Source organism: Mercurialis annua, linkage group LG3 (genome assembly GCF_937616625.2).
Source record: "Mercurialis annua linkage group LG3, ddMerAnnu1.2, whole genome shotgun sequence".
In the NCBI taxonomy this organism is placed as follows: Eukaryota; Viridiplantae; Streptophyta; class Magnoliopsida; order Malpighiales; family Euphorbiaceae; genus Mercurialis; species Mercurialis annua.
In genome coordinates this window covers 71,194,082-71,212,325 of record NC_065572.1, presented here as the reverse complement: position 1 = coordinate 71,212,325, position 18,244 = coordinate 71,194,082, and the positions used below count along the sequence as shown (strand labels likewise).

Sequence of the window (18,244 nt, the reverse complement as noted above, 5' to 3'; positions counted from 1 at the left end):
AACCGGTTAAATATTAACTATTTTAAATTTTAAAATTATATTTTATTTATGAACCGGGTTATAAATAATGCTCATAGACCGGTTAATCGGTTCATTTAAGTTGACTTGTGTAGTAAAACAAAACCATAAGGACATATATGCAATTTCATAAAAAGAGACCAGATTTTCCTAAATACAATTGGCAAAAAACTGAAAAGATGCGTGTTGAATACTGGAAGAAACCAAGGTACTATAAATACCCATAGAACAACCTAAACAAAAGTATATTGTATAATTTTTTTTTCTTGTTTTCTTATAGATAAACTTGTATACGAAATTGAAATATATTATCTGTAATTTGTATTGAGATGGTGAGGGAGATGGCGGCGAGAAAATGTTCTCATTGTGGGCTGAACGGCCATAATTCTAGGACTTGTAGCGGCGGCAAAACGGGCGGCTGTTTGAAGTTGTTTGGTGTAAAAATAAATGAACAAACGCCGATTAAAAAAAGTGTTAGCTTGGGTAATTTAGGCTGTTTACGTGATGATAATGATCATCATGATGATGATGTGGACGATGGCTATGTATCGGATTCTTATATCGGTTCCAAGAAATATAAGGCTGCCCATGAACGCAAAAAAGGTTTTACATGTTTTTTTTTGTGTATGTTTTTTCATTTATCATGTCCGCAAAAATGCTTCTGAAAACTCTGAATTTTATGTATATTTGGTTTTACGATATGCCCATTTCAGCGTTTTCGTTTGGGTGCAATAGATGGTGGCTATTTTTGCTGAAACTATGTGTTTTTTTGTATATAGGAACGCCGTGGAGTGAAGAAGAGCATAGAATATTTCTGGAGGGTTTGCATAAGCTTGGAAAAGGTGACTGGAGAGGGATTTCGAAGAATTTTGTGACGAGCAGGACCCCGACTCAGGTTGCGAGTCATGCACAGAAGTTTTTTCTGAGGCACGCTGCAACTGATAAGAAGAAACGTAGGACAAGTCTCTTTGATATGAATTTAATTGAATCTGTAAGCTTTTCTTGTACATCTTATTTTAATTTTGTTCATTTCATTTTCTTTGGTTATGAGCTGATAATTGATTGATCGTTCAGGTTCCTGCATCACATCCAAAAGAAGTTCCCATTTTACCTGCTAACAAATCAGCTTTGCTGTTGAAGAAGCCTGCTGAAATCCCATCAAATGTAACGTCTCAAATCGTACCTTTCCGCTTCCAAAATTCTATATTTGTAACCTATTCTTGTAAAAATTATCATTTTGCTGTTTCCGTGTCGGAGTTTTCATTTCCGTGCTACATAGCTGCGGATGAGTGCACACAAACTACGATCTGCCTGTAGTTTGTAGAAATTGTTGCTGATTCTAATTCGTATCTCTGTTACAGGCTACTACTACCCCAGATCAGGTTGTTAGCAGGTTCCCTCGTCTCTGCTTGGATAATCCAACTCCAAAAGCTAATCATTCATATACACCTGGTGTTCCCGTTCCAAGCTATGCCGGAATGCCATATATGGTAACACTCAATTCAGTTCAACATAGTTCTATATCGGGTTTTCTCAAACCCGACGAGTTAAAACTTTATGTTCTGTTTACAGGTTGGATTTTCTGGCAGCAAACAAAGCTATTGGGCTGCTAAATCAATACCAACTGCATCATATTTGCATATGGTAAACTATAATTATCCAACTGTAGTCTACCCTTTTACATCTGGAAATTTCTCGACTTGCGCTCCAATTACTGCCCACCCTTCTGGTATTCCTACACCGAGATCATTTCCGGTAAACTATTCGCAAGGCGGTTCATCTTCAACATCAACTACTAGAAATGAAGATCCTTTGGAACTGAAAATTTCATTGTCTTGTCAATCCCCTCGAGACCATACCAGGCTCCAAGGCTTATTAGTGTGATTTGAGACTATATTGGTTGTTAGCAATGTGAGTGTTTTGAGATGTAGCATTTTTGAGTATAATTTAATTGTTTCGCATTAATCAAATTTTGATTTCCATTAATTGAATTTTTAATATTTTTATAGAACTCGTCTTAACAGTGGTGCCAAACTCTGTTCTAAATGCAATTATTAACATAATAAGGTATAGAGTAGTTTTCCCAGATAATGATGTTTATTCTTAAAAATATATTAAACCGATAATTAGAATCTTTATCTAAACAATTAACAACTTAAAAATCCTCATCATAATTGAATAAAGTTAATTTACTTATACCGTCTTTCAAACTGAACATTTTAAGCTAAAGCAAACTAGAGAAACATTCTGCTCAATTCGTGAATTCAATTAAGTCCGCAAGCACTCCCACAATGATAATATGAAGAAAAAAGACAAACAAATGAACATATTTGTAGAAAATAATAAAGTGAGTGAAAAATTGATGACAATAACATTTACTAGGATTAAACGAGACATAATTTTTGTACAGGACAATAAACAAGATAAACTTAAAACATCAAACTCCTTTTGAATTGCATACAGAACAAACTAACAAAGCAAATGATTATATGGTTTAATGTGGGGAATAGTCTAATTCAGGACAATTCAGACGTCATTCCTTTTGTTGCCACGTGGGGTCAATAAAGAGACAACTAAGAAGAGCAGCAACCTGACTTCTGGTTAACAGGCTGCCCACGTATCTGCACAGTTGGTGGCCTTGCGTTGTTTGCGGCTGGTTGACTTGCCATCCTGCATGGATATCACACATCAAATACTGAAACGGAAACTACAAATCATAAGTACTACTATATCCGATCAATCCGTCATGTGAACTCCGGCACCCGTCTTACCATGCCATTTGAGTTTTAATTCAGACATTCTAAATCAACACCAAATATTCACACAGTTTGAATTGTAAAGGCTAGAAATTCATGTTAAAATTGCAAAATAAACTATAGTTCATGATTTAATTTGCAGTTGAATCTAATTGGATATCGTTTAATTAACAATTCAGTTTATGTAGCAAATCATATGACTACTGTAGTTTACAACGCCTGTTTTCTTCTGAAATATCTTGCATTATAACTAATGACAGTAAGGCACCAGCTAAAATTAAACAGAAAATATACCTGTTCTTGATATCAGCAGCCATAGCCATAAAAGCCTGCTCTACATTGGTAGCACTTTTCGCACTTGTCTCCATGAATGGGATGCCAATTTCATCCGCAAATGCCTTTTAAAAAAAACACATGACTCGATCATAATGTAGTATTTGATGGTTGAATTAACGCAGATATAATAAAACAAATTATAGACTTGTTTACCTTTGCTGTTTCATAAGAAACAACTTTGTTTGCAGTGAGATCACTCTTGTTACCAACCAGAAGCTTGTTTACATTTTCACTTGCATAGCGATCAATTTCATTCAGCCATTGCTTAACATTGTTGAAACTCTCTTGATCTGTCACGTCATAAACTATCTGCAGCACGTGACAGAACAATAAGAATGATACAAAGTTAGAAGCCAAGAGGACAATGCCGCAAATTGAAATGTTTAAGAAACTCACTATAATGCCATGAGCACCGCGGTAGTAGCTGCTAGTGATGGTTCTGAATCGTTCTTGTCCTGCTGTATCCCACTGAAAAAGGATAAAGCAATAGCGTAAGAGACCCAACCAAAAGAAATTAGATATTGGCACCATGTACCCAATTCCATTTGCAAATAACACATAAATCAATCAACAAATGTAATTTGAAAGACTTCATAACCTCGGCCTCAGATAAACACCATTCAAACAACGCTAATAATGCACCCAAAGCAAACAAATCTTCAGCTTAAGGTAGTTACCATACAAGTAAGAATAATAGGTCCTAACCAAACATGTTAAAAACATTTGCAGATAAAAAGCCAGTTGATTTGTTTTAAAAAAGAGCACAAAGACGAAGCAAGGAACAATAAAAGCAGAAGAGCACCATGGAAAAAATGCACAACGAAGTTAGAAGGAAAATAAGAAACTCACAATTTGAAGCTTGATGGTCTTTCCATCTTGCTCCACCGTACGAATTTTCTATGGAATTAATGTCAAGAACAAATATTAGTCATGAGTCAACAATTTAAGCAATATGTGCATGAATCCACAACTTGATATGCTTACAAAGTCAACTCCGATTGTGCTAATGTAACTGTCAAGGTATGAATCATCCTGTTTCAAAAAGACACACAATTAGCAAGATGTTCAAATTGGTAAAGAATTCAGCCCCAAAACAAAAAGGGAAACACACACATATATAGTGCAGCAAGTTTAAGAAACTAGTTACCTATGAATTGAGTATTTCGACCAGAAAGTACATAATTTCTACATATCAGCCAGAATTTATAGATACCTAGTACAAAGTAGTTCTAGGCTTCTACTATCTTAAACATATTAACAAAAAATATCTATTTTGTACAATATCATAGTTTAAAAAAAACAGTAACAAATATACCCATAAACGATCAGCTATCAAAGCTTTCATAATTCTACTAACATCTAAAGATAAGAGTACCCTTTCAAATATAATTAATTTCAAAACAAAAAAATTATAGTTATCAAGTGATCATTAAACATAACCCTTCTTAATCTTTTTTTATTCATTCACTAATAAACCATAACTGAACGTACACAAAGATTAATATTCAAAAATAAAAAGGGATAGCAATTAATTTAGCTTACCGCAAACCTCAGAAGAAGACATGATTTGCCAACTCCAGAATCCCCAATTAGCAACAGCTTGAACAGATAGTCACTGCAAATCAAAATTATTTATCAATATTAAATTCATTCCATATTCTATAATAGAAATTAAATAAATCGTTCACGATCTAAACCAAATAATTGATTATCCTTAGAGGCTAAATTCTAGGTTTATTTACAATAACATATAAAACACTACAAAGAATAAATTAAACACCATTATATAACAGATCCATCAAGAGCATAAACAATTAAAAAAGGCTAAAAATACAATCAAAATATAATTTAAAAACAGAAAAAGCAGAACAGATCTCGAGAAATTGAGATCTTCTTACTATTCAGGATTCATGGCGGTGAAAATTGACCGGGATCGGACCGGTCGAGGCAGTTATTGAACTGGAAAAATTACAGGTAGAAGAAGCAAAGGAGAGAAAATAAGAGAGAGACGATAATAATAATTAAAAGATTTTTGTGGTAAAGTGGAAATACTTAAACAAACTGAGAAAAATTATTTTAAAGTAAAAAAAATATTAGTATTATTTTAAAGGGGAAAAAAAGGAAAGGAAACGTTAATAATGTACGCACGGTATTATCAAACCGATAGCTACGGAGAGCTTATGTTATTTTATTTATTTCTAAATCTGGACCGTTCGTATCCTATTTATTTTACCCGAAGAATTGCCATGATTCGCACAGCTGGCCCGTTTTCTTATTATTCACTAATCATGCTGGTTATTTAACGAATATTAAAGCAGGAAATATTATGTTTTTGCTAAACTTTAATTTTGGATGCAATACATCTATTGCGATAAATTTAGTACTTACACTTATGTTCCAATAGAAAATTAATATTTCCATTTAAGAGATACACCAAGGAAAAAATTAAAAGTACACTGATGGAGTTCGAAAATTGGTCGTCGGAATTTGAACGAAAAATTTCCAGTCAATATGTGGTTAAGACGTGATATGTTTATTATTGACCAATAAACTGTTGATGTTGTTAAATCTAGTATGAGTATTTCATAAGTGTTTTTTTTATATATTTTAAATATTTTATTAGCGTTCTTTTCGTGTTTTTTTAGTGTTTTTTGTTTATATTTGATTTTATTGATTGTAACGACTAATTTATGGGTTTATTTTAAGTATTTATCAGGTGTATTTTAAGTGTTTTATTTGATAGTCTTTTTGTCATACTAATGCCGAAAATAAAACAAATAATAAACCGAAAGTAAACTGGTTTAATTTTGATTTACTCTTGGTTTATTTTATGTGTTTTTAATTTAATATTTTCATAAATAATTTTTTCAAATACCTCGGAAAATTAACTTTGATACCAGTATTTTTGTAAATAATTTTGAGAAAATCCTATATATAAACCATATATTCTTAATAAATTTCTAAACTCTATCGTTTGATAATTAAGATTATATCTTTATGATTAGTTTACAAATATTAAATCTTTAAATTATTTTTAATTTAAAAATAATAAAAATTGATATTTCAACTTTACTATTTAAATTAAATAATAAATTCGTCTACATGTACCCAGATTAAAAAGTTTATATAAATGTTTTAAGTCTAATTAGTAATAGGCCACTTAATTGTCTCCATAAAATTATATGTTACCTATATCTATATATGTTTACGTATCGTGGAGGGATCATTGCATGATAAAGATAAACATCAATATTGAACAATGTATCAAAAACAGGATAAGATAAAATTCCAAAAAACACTGCATAAGATGATTGAAAATCAAAAATTTCTACTCCACAAGAGTAGCGTAAAACAATAAACAAAATCAACATTCGCTGGACAAATGCAATCCAAGTGAAATTGAAAATTAAGCCAACGGATTTCTAAAATGAGCAGTCCAGTCCCTAATGCTTGCAGAAATTGGAGGATGTATCAGCAAATTCTTCGCCCAAATAGTAGTTGACAGCATCAATTAAATTTGGTGGCAAATTTTCTTGCAGTATCATGACGATTTTTTAGGTGTTTAGAAGCTTCAATTTCGACTGAATCAATCGGTAAAAATCCTGTTTGTGTGCCGTCACTGTCTGTATCAATGTCTCCTTCGATTGTCAATCCTTCGATTCTTGAAGCTATGGATTCGGGTTTATTTCCCACATTTACATCTACAAATCACACCATAATTAATTAACTAATAAAAATTATATCCGATTATGGAATAGAATAGCATGAATGCAACTATTTTTAATTTTTGAGAGCATTACTTATCCCGTAAAATTTTGAAATAGCAATTCCATAGAGTTGTTATTGCATAAATCAAAACAAGAAATAATTATTCTATACGGAATGAATATTCTATTCTGTAATATATTCCATGGACCAAATTTTAACGAATCATAATCATAAGAAATCGTCAAAATGATCAAAAGTGGAATAAATTTACCTGGATTTGAGAAGAACCATAAAATAAAACCACAAAGAAGGAGAACAACAGGAATAAAATGAACAGCATTTTCAGCAAACTTGAGATGTGATTTCTCCTTCTTCGCCATTTCGACAATCGGATCATACTCCGGCAGTTCATTCGATTCATTCGACGATGACATTCTTAGCCCCGCCGCAGCCTTCGGTGACGAGTGCATGTAGTAGTCATCGGCTCTAGTCCAGCTTGCTGATCGATGCATTTTTTTTTAAATGGAGAAAAATGTTATTGTTTGTAGAAGAGAGCTTTGTATTTTTTTGTTTAGGTTTTGAATGTTTGTTGGGTATAGATCAAAGAAAACGGCTTAGATATGGGAGTATTGGTTTGTATGATTTGTTAACAACCTTGACCATTTTTTTGTTTTGCTTTTGGCCTAGTTGTTATTAACTTCCTTCCTAAAATTTTATCCTTAGCAACAAGTATTAGTACATCATTCTCAAATATCGTAAATAAAACACTTCTTAGTTCTTATATCGTAAATAATTATTCTCCATGAAATTCACACTTCTCTTCGATCATTCTCTAAAAAAATTGTTTTATTGTAAATAAACAATCATTCTCCATATTGTAAATAAATAAATAAGTACCAACGAGCTATAGCTCAAATGGTATAAGCGCTGGACAGCAAACTATCAAGGTCGTGGGTTCAATTCTTCCCACAAGCGCTCCCCCCTACCCCAATTATCAAAAAAATAAATAAATAAATAAATAAGTATTCTCCATATCGTCATTCATGAAATTCACATAAAAAATTGTAAGTTCTGTTCATATGATATAATTCATCATCATTACATAATATGATATTTGAATTGATAAATTTTAGATGAATACAGAATTTATTGATTTAAACAAATTCTATCATTCGGTAAGATAAAAATTTATGAATTTTAAAAATTAATCATCATCCTTGAGCCTTTGTTTAAAATTACATTTTCTAATTGACCAAGCCTAAAATTCTTCATTTTTTATAATAACAAAATTACTAAAGTACAAAACAAATTTTTTAGTATCATTGTCCAAGAAAATTTAACGTCGTGATTCACGAAACACGCTGAAATATTGGAATGAAAATATAGCCAAGGTTTTAAGTACATTTTTGCCAACTATAGCCTTTTTTTTTATCATTTTCCAAAGCCTTTACGCAAGTAGTAACCGGGGGATAGTGTAGTGGTCAAACCATAAGATTTTTTCTAAGAGTCCCATATGATAATTTATGAGAACAAATAAATATCCAAATAATTGGTAACAAATGAACCCCGTCAAAATGTCAATGCATGCAGGAAACTTTGTAGTTAAATGTCAGGTAAGTGCAATTACGATGAAAATACTTTGCGATCTAGATGTCCGACATATATATAGTAGTACTTTAGACACTATTCCATCATGGTCCCCAAACTGCAAAATTAAACAGAAGTTTCAATTGAAGAGTAATTTTTTCTAGGCATTGAATAATAAAAATCTTCATTATTGGCTGTATATAGTGCAAAATTGTGTTTGAATTTTGAATAATACTTCATTGGAATGGTTTGATGGTTTGAGAGTGCACACCTTAAACAAGTTGTCAAGGAAAATCGGATTCAAGCACACAAATGGAGCTACTTCCACTATCAGCAACATATACCTCCTTCAAATCTATGAAAATAAGGAATACTTTCATTATGATAATTGAATGGGTTAGACAGTAAAATATATCCATATAATTCACAATTGAATGTTCAAACAGTATATTTTTAAACATCAACCATGTTAAGTATGTTTATCCTATCTTGCATGGGTGGTTCCGGCTTTTCCCCCTTCATAGTCTGAGCCTTTGATCCATTTCCAGCAAGAGTCGGCACCATCTTATTGACAAAATCAATTTCCGTAAAAAAGAACAATATAATCTTTATAACATTTCCTCCTATTGAAATGATAGTTTTTATCAGTACTTATATCCCTACTGAAACATAGTTTCCATCAGTATCATATCCATATTAAAAAATAAGGTTATTGGCAAAACAAATTCTAATGTTTCATTTTTTTAGCGATTTACGCCTAACATTTAAAACGTTACGAAATAAATCCTTACCTTTTCAATTTTTACAATTTTTAGTCTCGTCTCAAAATTTCAGCAATTTTGTCATCTTTTTTAGGCTACAAAGTGCCAAAATATAAAAAGTTGGGATTTTATTTATAAATTTTTTAAACGTTGTGATTTAATATGCCAATAATATGGCTGCCACATATGCAAAAAGTGGCCGAAAACAATTTGGGCTACAAAATGCAGGATTTGTTTCCTAACATTTTAAACGTTAGGCTTAAATCGCTAAAAAGATGAAACGTTAGGATTTGTTTTGCAAATACTCTAAAAAAATATAAAGCAACTTTTTATAGCTTGAAGGAAAAAAAGCATAACTTATCACAACTGCTACAAACAATAATCTCATGAGATATTACATTTAAGACTTTGTTAATACACACAATTTATAATATCAGTATCTATTAAATTTCTTGAAACCACATGTAAAACAGCCCTCCAATTATTAAGGGCGGTTCCGTAGAAAAAAGTTTGAAAACCTAAGTCATCTATAACTTTGAAAATTGCACAATGGGATAAAAAATTTCAAAACCTACAAAACAAAAATAAAAATTTTATACTCATTGAAAATAATAAAGAAAAATTCATTTTTTTTATAACTCATTATAAAAAAGGCAAACCCTTTAAATATACCAAATGTTTATAATTTTTGTCAGTTATGATCAAATTTTTTAAAATTTGCAAATATAACCCGTTTTTATATATTATGTTTCTTTTATAGCCATTTTTGAATCAATTTGTTTTTTTTGTTATGATTAAACCTTTTATTATGACACAAAACACAAAGGTTTGATAGTTTATTGTGATTAAATTTTTTTTATTCTTATATACATGGTTATCATGCTAGAAAAAAAATCGAATTGATTTGAATTTGCCTATAAAAGAAACATAATTTGACAAAATGAGTTATATTTGCAAATTTTGAAAAGTTTGGCCATAACTAACAAAAATCGTAAAAATTTGATTTTTTTTTTTGAGAATTTGGCCTTATAAAAATAAAGTCGTAGACCGAAGACCATGAAATCCAAAATCATAACTCAAAAGGCTAAAGTCATCTATAATTAAATTTTTTCCATGTCCGCTTGCTAATTTCCTAAACATGCTGATCACCGGTGCGGGGGCGACCGCACGGGCTCGCCGCCCATTGGTGTCACTATTGTTTGTTTCTCAACATTAGTTAACACAGTAGAACTTGCACTCATGAATTTACGTAAACTTTACATGTGACACAGTAGAACATGCATTTTTTTACCTCAGTAAGCTATACTATTATCTTGATTTATTTCTTTTTTATATATTATTTCTTTGTTTTCTCTCTTAAGAAATAGAAAATGGACGAGTCAGTGTTTCAAGCATGCCATGACTCGGACTTTCCGGCTATGAGTGACGAAGCTTTTAATGACCTACTTAAACAAAAAAACTAGGCATAATGTTGCCTTCCTATTGAAAAGAGTGATTTGTTTTTTCAAATTATGAATCGTGATAATTGTGTTTATTAAACTTGAGACATATGTTTCTTCCTTTTAAGTTTGTCTACTTAATTTATGAATTTTGATGGTTATAGTTTGCGAGAACTGTAATTATTGATCCCTGTATTCTCTATATCGTTATACACTAGTTCGACCAATTCAACTCAGCAGCAAGTATCATGCAAGTATGAGCTGAAAATTAATTTATTAAACTCACTAACTGAATTAATGTCTATTATTTTCTCGTGTACTAATGTAAATATAAATTCTAATACTTTTCTGAGCCATGATGTTCCCATGGTTATGCCAGTGTAGCAGCTTGTTGCCTTCATCTTGTCGGAAAAATGATTAGCAACTCTTTCACATTCGATTATCTTCTTATTCATACACTCAATGGTGAATCCAAGGGTGGCGAGCCCATGCAGACGCCCCCCTGCGAGATCCAAAGGACCAGTGTCTATGTCGGCTCTGCTTACCATTCATCTCCTTCTTTCTTTATTCTATCTTTTAAGTTTGTATAGGGTTTAGCTAGAGGACATGGACAACCGTACAGATATGATTTGTTAGGGTAATCTTATTTGTGAAGATATGTGTGAGTCTAGAGATTGCTTGCTGCTTCAGAGGTGATGCACCAGTGTTTGAGCAACCTTTTGCTATTTGGATTGAGGTATGCGCTTATATACTTATGTTTGGGCTGAGCTTAGTGATGAACTGTATCCTATTACATCGTCATTTTATAAGTGTATATTTCCTTTTTACACATTCGTTACTTTTACAGATTGTTGATGATGTATGCTTTTTCTTTTTCTTTTATCGTGCCACATCTTCTACTGATGTTAAAGCTAGCTCTGCCACTAGTATTACTTGTGGTTCACCATCCATAGGGAGTATATAATATATAACACCGACTATCATTTTTCATTTAGTTTAGTCTTATTGAATTACCTATAATTATGCTTCTTTTAGGGCTTCTCTATATATGGCTTTGAAAGCGGCATACACTTAGTCATTAATAGAGTGAAAACAACTTTTTAGAAAAATAAATTAAAGATGAACTATAAATTCTAGGAGAGATACATTATATATTTTCACATATGACTTTTATTAATTTGTGGCGACTTATATACTTTTCGTATTAATATTAGTTCTTACTTGTGTTTTTCAATTACATTTAATCATAAATGGTTTTAATTTTTTAAGTTATGATTTTGAATTTCATAGCCTTCAATTTAGAGCTTATCTTTATAGCGAATTATAAAAATATTGATATTTTTCTATTATTTTCAATGAGTAAAATTCTTTCGCATATCATAATTTATAGCGCCGCCACTAGATATACTAATTAGCATTTTTCAGTTACTATTCTTGCAATTTCACTAACCGACTTTTATATGAATCTCTTCAATCGAAAAATAACTGATATTTTGGAATCAAATAACTTCAGGTCGTAAAAAAAACAGGTAACTATCTTCCGCGCCTTTTACAAAATTATGCTTTCTATAACTGGCATGTGTTGTGTTCCATACTTCATGTCTTTACTTTCTGAAATGAAACTTGTAAGAAATAACTGTAATGTCAACCAAATTATATTCTTTCAGAAAGAGGTAAAACAACTATTCACTCTAAATTATGGTTTATCAGTAAACAAAATATATATACTCCATATGCCAATATATTATATTAGAATTGGTTTTTTTTTGTTCTTTACTTATTTCAGATTTATCATTCTTAGAGTGAAAATAATTTTTTAGAATTTTTTTTTATAGATGAACTATAAATTCTAGCAGAGATACATTACGTATTTTCACATATGACTTTTATTAATTTATGACGACTTATATACTTTTCGTATTAATATTAGTTTTTAGTGGTGTTTTTGGATTACATTTAATCATATACGACTTTAATTTTTTAAGTTATGATTTTGGATTTCATAGCCTTCAATTTAGAGCTCATCTTTATAGCGAGTTATAAAAATATTAACTTTTCTCTATTATTTTCAATAAGTAAAATTCTTCCCCATTCATAATCTATGACGCCGCCACTTGATACACTAATTAGTATTTTTCAGTTACTATTCTTGCAATTTCACTAACCGGCTTTCACTTAAATCTCTTGAATAGAAAAATAACTGATATTTTGGAATCAATTAAATTCATATCGTAAAAAACTCGGGTAACTATCTTCCGCGCCTTTCACAGCGATATGCTTTCTATTACTGGCATGTGCTGTGTTCCATACTTCATGTCTTTACTTTCTGAAATAGAACTTTCAAGGAATAACTGTGATGTTAACCAAATTATATTCTTTCAGAAAGAGGTAAAACAACTATTCACAATAAATTATGATTTATCTGTAAACAAAATATATATACTCCATATGTCAATAAATTATATTAGAATTGATTTTTTTTATTCTTTACTTATTTCAGATATATGCTTCATGCAATTCAATCTGTCAATTGTAATTGCAGCAGTTGTTGTCATCTCTTCCCATAATAGATATGCATGCTTTTAAAGAATTATCAAAGAAATACGTATCCTTATAGTAAGTTAACGTTTGAGTGTTGTTAGAGAAAAGGTTGAAAATTGTTTTTTATTCGTTTATATATAAAAGGTTTCACAATCTTTTCTATTCTTTAATTCCTATTTTAAAAGTTTTATATTTTATTTTTGCAGGACGGACCGTTGTTGGGGCTGGAGGTGGCCATGACCCCCTCAAACAAAAAGAAGTTGGGTAATACCTTTGATGAATTAATTGTTTTCAATTATAGGTTTAATACTAAACCACTTTTGACCGCTTCTATAGGTTGTATAACTTCTCTATTTTTAATCTACATATCATGGGCTTCACTTTTGACATTAAATTCCTATTTTTGATTATTAATTTTTTTATTTAAATATTAATTTAACGTTTTATATATATACAATAATAGCACAATATATAAATCGTTTTTTATTTTTATTTTAAATTGTATTTTATAAGGTATACTCAATTGTTCTACTTTAGGGTCCTCGTCCTCTGTGTTATGTTATTTTGCACCAGCTTTCCAATCATAAAATACCTGGTTATAAAGTCTATAATGATAATAATAACGGGAACTCGAGGCTAAAGTCACGCTTTGGTGGTCTAGTTGAGTTCGCCGTCTCTGGTCATCCTGTTAGTGAACGCAGCAGTGCTACTGAACTATCAGGAACAACCGCTGCTGATACCATCCGTGGCCATATTGCGGAACAAGTTTGAATGTTATGATAATAGTTAATATTCAATAAATTAATAATTCTAATAATTAATAGAAAATTGAGGGAATCAACTTCGTTCCAATCGGATAATTAATAATTTTATTATTTAATAATTAATAAAATTTAAACTATATTTTATAGGAATATTAATTATTAGAGACATTTTTTTAAAAAAATAATATAACAATTTTTTATTTTGGGCAACACCAACTTTGATTCGTAAAGTGAAGCTGAAATACCATCAAATTATAACTTTCTTGTCTATTTGAGAAAAATTTAAGAGAAAGTTATTAGATGACCAAGTAAAAGCAAGTGAAACAATCCTAGCATAAATAGATATTATAAGTTATTTTACTTCATGAATACAACTTATGATAATTATTTTTTAATCGAATATCAAATTGATATTTTTTGAACTGAATAAAAAGTTATTTCTTTTGAATTAAGTGATTGCAAAGTGATTTAGTTGGCTTTTTTATGATATAATATTAATACTATTAAGTTTGCGAATGTAGATGCTTATATATTTTATACTTTTTTAAAAAAATTCTATTCAAATTTAATAAATTAATAATTCTAATAATTAATAAATTTTTGATACAGCATGTATATTAATTATTAGAAGATCGACTATATCTCATAATTATTCAAGAATTAAGTATAGAAGAACTTGAGATGCTGCACATTTTGTTCTTTCTATTGTGATTCTGGAAAAAAATATATTAAGATGGGTTAAAAATCCAACAATTGTCTTTTGTTGGCTACACAAAAGAATTTGATTATTTGTAGTTCTGTAGTAATTTTAATACAATTCCTTTCCAATTTTAATGGCTTAATTATCTTATTTGATCAATTAATTAGGCACTATAGGCATGCTTATTTATTGTGTGAGTATTCAATGAAAGTTATAATTAATTAAAAAAACCCGAATTTAACACAGGCAATCAATTAATTTGATTATTTGTAGTTCTGCAGTAATTTTAATACAATTCCTTTCCAATTAATGAAAGTTATAATTAATTAAAAAAACCCGAATTAATTAATTTGATTATTTGTAGTTCTGCAGTAATTTAAATACAATTCCTTTCCAATTTTAATGGCTTAATTATCTTATTTGATCAATTAATTAGGCACTATAGGCATGCTTATTTATTGTGTGAGTATTCAATGAAAGTTATAATTAATTAAAAAAACCCGAAAGGGTATATGTGACAATTTTCCTAGATCATGGTATAAACGAAATAAAGATTAAAGGTGGATTTTTTTTAAGTAATTAAGCCAAAAAGAAACTACTTCCAAACACCGAATTTAACACATAGGCAATCATGTGTCTCACTTAATATAATAATATTATTACAACGTTATTTATGCCAGCACATTTTTTGTGTTTGATTTTTTTGTCCTTGTAGATAAAATTTAACATTATTTTACTCTTGCTAGCAACAGGGGTATATTTGAATAAATTTGCTAACATTAGGTGTGTTTTGAAACTAACAGATTAGAAGGGGCTGATATATTCCTCACCCTAAACATTAGAGATATATTTGAAACTTTTCCAAAGAAAAAATTAAAGTGAATGAAGAAGTCAAAATGAAGAATTTGGAGTTGGGAAGGGGGTTTAACTTATCGCACCTGCGAATCCTTATACTCTCACCCAACTTACCAACTCATTAATGTATAAAAAATAATTGTGTTTATTTTAAAAAAAATATAATTTATTTTAAACAATATGAACTGAAAAATATATTTAGCTAATTATTTACATTTTATAAAATATTTACATATATGTATTATTTTTAAAGTCTAATGTCTTAAAAAAATCTGATCTTTTATCCCTTTTTCAATCCTAAATCGACGTTGAAAAATCACCAAATTTATCCTATTTTACATTTTTATGTTTTAATTATACCCTGCAATATTAAATTGACGTCTTTTTCATTTGAAAAAAAAATCAAAAATGCTCTCCATGTCTAGCATATATTAATTGTATATGTTTAAAATTTATTTAGATTTAGTTAAATTAATTAAAAATTTAAAATAGTTTTAATTTGATTATGGTTTTTAGTTAGTTTTTAAAAATAAAAAATTTATTTGTACTTTATTGAATGAAAATGAATCTAATTTTATCTTTAAATTTAGTTAATTAATTTCATCCTTTAAGTAAAAAAATTGTCAAAAATGGAAAAATTGGGGTACAATTGAAACGAAAAAAACGAAATAGGATAAGATTGACCAGTTTTGAACGTCAGCATAGGATTATTAACGGGCTAAAAGGTCGAGAATTTTTTAAGGCACTAGGCCTATTTTTATAAATATCAAAAATATTTTTGTAAACTATAATAAAACTCATCATATTATAAACTCACCTAAAAAAGTTCCTCAATTGTATTACAATTTGGATCAAATATAATGAATCACGCAAATGTTGAAGTTAGGTCATCTAATATTAATCAACTCCTCACATAAATACCGTTTTGTGTGCTCATATTTTCTGTCTCGTGCCAACATGGCTAAGCTAGTTTTGGTCTATGTTCTACTATTTTTAGGCTTATTAGCACAAACTTATGCAGCAACAACTTACACAGTGGGAGATAATTCTGGGTGGGACATCAGCACTAATCTTGATTCTTGGACTCAGGACAAGAAATTTGTTGTTGGCGACCTTCTATGTAAGTATAACATTCATGTCAATCATTTTCCTTTTTATTCTATTATTAGACTATTCTTTTAAAAAATTGGAACATATTGTTTCTATATTTAGTCAAATTCTAGAGTTTGATCAATGTTTATATTAGTAATAGATTGTTGCATAATTCTAGACTGTGAGACTAGGAATAGGAGTGTGCAAATACCAAATTTAACCAAATTTAAATTGTAAAAATGGAGAAAATAAAGTTTGGTTCAATTACTTTTCTTCTATTTCTTTTAATTCAAAAATAAATATACAAATTCTTAAAAGAATTACTATAAATATTTACATGTATATCCATCAATAAATTTTAAACTGAACCAAATTGAACCGATCAAATATCTTGGTTTGGTGTTGGTTTAAATTTGTACTGTGGATTAGTTAGGTTTGGGAATTTTATAAATTGTAGTTGGTCGATTGGACGATTCCATACTAAACCGACCGCTACACACTCCTAACTAGGTGTATGCATTCGGTTCAAACAAAATCAAAATTTTATTTTTTTATTCAAGCAAAATGAACTTATAAAAATTTAAAATTTTCCAAACCAAATATAATTGAACCACTCAATTTGGTTGGTTTTTTCGGTTTGCTCAATTTTTTGTTCGGTTTATAATAAACCTGAATTGAAGTATTTATATTATTTTCAAAATCTAACCAAACTAAAAATCAAATTTGTTGATAATATCAAACCAAACTAAATTTGTATTTGTTCATCTCAATTATTCAATTTGATTCAGTTTTTGCACATAATGAACATAATGGATTTTCTTATGACAATGTCTTACAGTATTCCAGTATACATCATCGGAAAGTGTAAATGAGGTGACAAAAGAATCATACGACAACTGCAGCACCACCGCCGTTATTAATTCATACACAAACGGGAACACAACAGTGACACTTTCAAGACCTGGTGCTTGGTATTTCATTTCCGGTAACAAATTATATTGCCTCGGCGGAATGAAACTTGCGGTTAACGTGGAAGGAAATCAAGCCGCTGATCAAGCTCCGGCTGGTGCACCGCAAGCAGCGGAGCCAGGGGCTACTCTTCCTCGGCCTTCTTCTAAGAACAACAATCCTGTTCTCACTTCCGCTGCATTTCTGTCTACCGGAAGAGAAATGGACTCTTTAATTAAAACTATTTTGGGTTTGGTTACTGTAATATTATGGTGGTTGGGCTAACTTATTTGTAGTCAAGTTTAAATCTTCCAAAACATGAATCATTAAATATTTTGAAGGACTGGACCTCATTTATTTGATGAGAGATTTAGAAATTTACATCAAAAAGAAAAATAATAGGATTTTATACCTTAAAACGGAAAAGTCAATAAAAATACATCACGGTTTTTATTCTTTTGTGTTTGTACTCCCGTGTGTAAAAAAATTGGAATTTTACTGTGAGTATAAAATGTGCACTCTGACACATTCTCTTTCTCTCTCTCTCTGCATCATGCGTGTGCCATTTGTTCTCTCTATCTATCTCTCTCATGCATGGGCCACTACAAATTATTAACAAATTTGAATTTTCTTTTATTTATTCAAATGTCCAATTTTTTTATTTTTTTTATTTCTTCATTCTTTAAATTAACAAATATGCAGATTATAAATTACCAATAAATAAAATATTTTTTTTATT

General features: G+C 30.0%; 4 protein-coding genes across 4 annotated transcripts; 2 read left to right on the top strand and 2 right to left on the bottom strand.

The window, feature by feature from the left end:
• The first annotated feature begins 258 nt into the window (after nt 1–258).
• Nucleotides 259–2,004, top strand: LOC126674461 (probable transcription factor At5g61620). The gene is made up of 5 exons (XM_050368907.2): nt 259–621; nt 798–1,009; nt 1,093–1,182; nt 1,380–1,508; nt 1,591–2,004. The coding sequence occupies exons 1-5, from the start codon at nt 348–350 to the stop codon at nt 1,900–1,902; spliced, it is 1,017 nt and encodes a 338-aa protein (XP_050224864.1). The 5' UTR covers nt 259–347; the 3' UTR covers nt 1,903–2,004.
• A 373-nt stretch (nt 2,005–2,377) lies between these two features.
• LOC126674750 (GTP-binding protein YPTM2) lies at nt 2,378–5,164 on the bottom strand. Its single transcript, XM_050369249.2, has 8 exons — nt 5,009–5,164; nt 4,653–4,725; nt 4,095–4,142; nt 3,960–4,007; nt 3,507–3,578; nt 3,264–3,419; nt 3,069–3,172; nt 2,378–2,688 (listed from the first exon to the last, which is right to left on the bottom strand). Exons 1-8 carry the CDS (start codon nt 5,020–5,022, stop codon nt 2,592–2,594), a joined length of 612 nt encoding a protein of 203 aa, XP_050225206.1. The 5' UTR covers nt 5,023–5,164; the 3' UTR covers nt 2,378–2,591.
• Nucleotides 5,165–6,392: 1,228 nt separating this feature from the next.
• Nucleotides 6,393–7,499, bottom strand: LOC126674751 (uncharacterized). The gene is made up of 2 exons (XM_050369250.2): nt 7,090–7,499; nt 6,393–6,811 (listed from the first exon to the last, which is right to left on the bottom strand). The coding sequence occupies exons 1-2, from the start codon at nt 7,328–7,330 to the stop codon at nt 6,618–6,620; spliced, it is 435 nt and encodes a 144-aa protein (XP_050225207.1). The 5' UTR covers nt 7,331–7,499; the 3' UTR covers nt 6,393–6,617.
• An 8,816-nt stretch (nt 7,500–16,315) lies between these two features.
• On the top strand, nt 16,316–17,845 carry LOC126674748 (blue copper protein). The gene is made up of 2 exons (XM_050369247.2): nt 16,316–16,585; nt 17,396–17,845. Exons 1-2 carry the CDS (start codon nt 16,339–16,341, stop codon nt 17,788–17,790), a joined length of 642 nt encoding a protein of 213 aa, XP_050225204.1. The 5' UTR covers nt 16,316–16,338; the 3' UTR covers nt 17,791–17,845.
• The last annotated feature ends 399 nt before the right edge of the window (nt 17,846–18,244 follow it).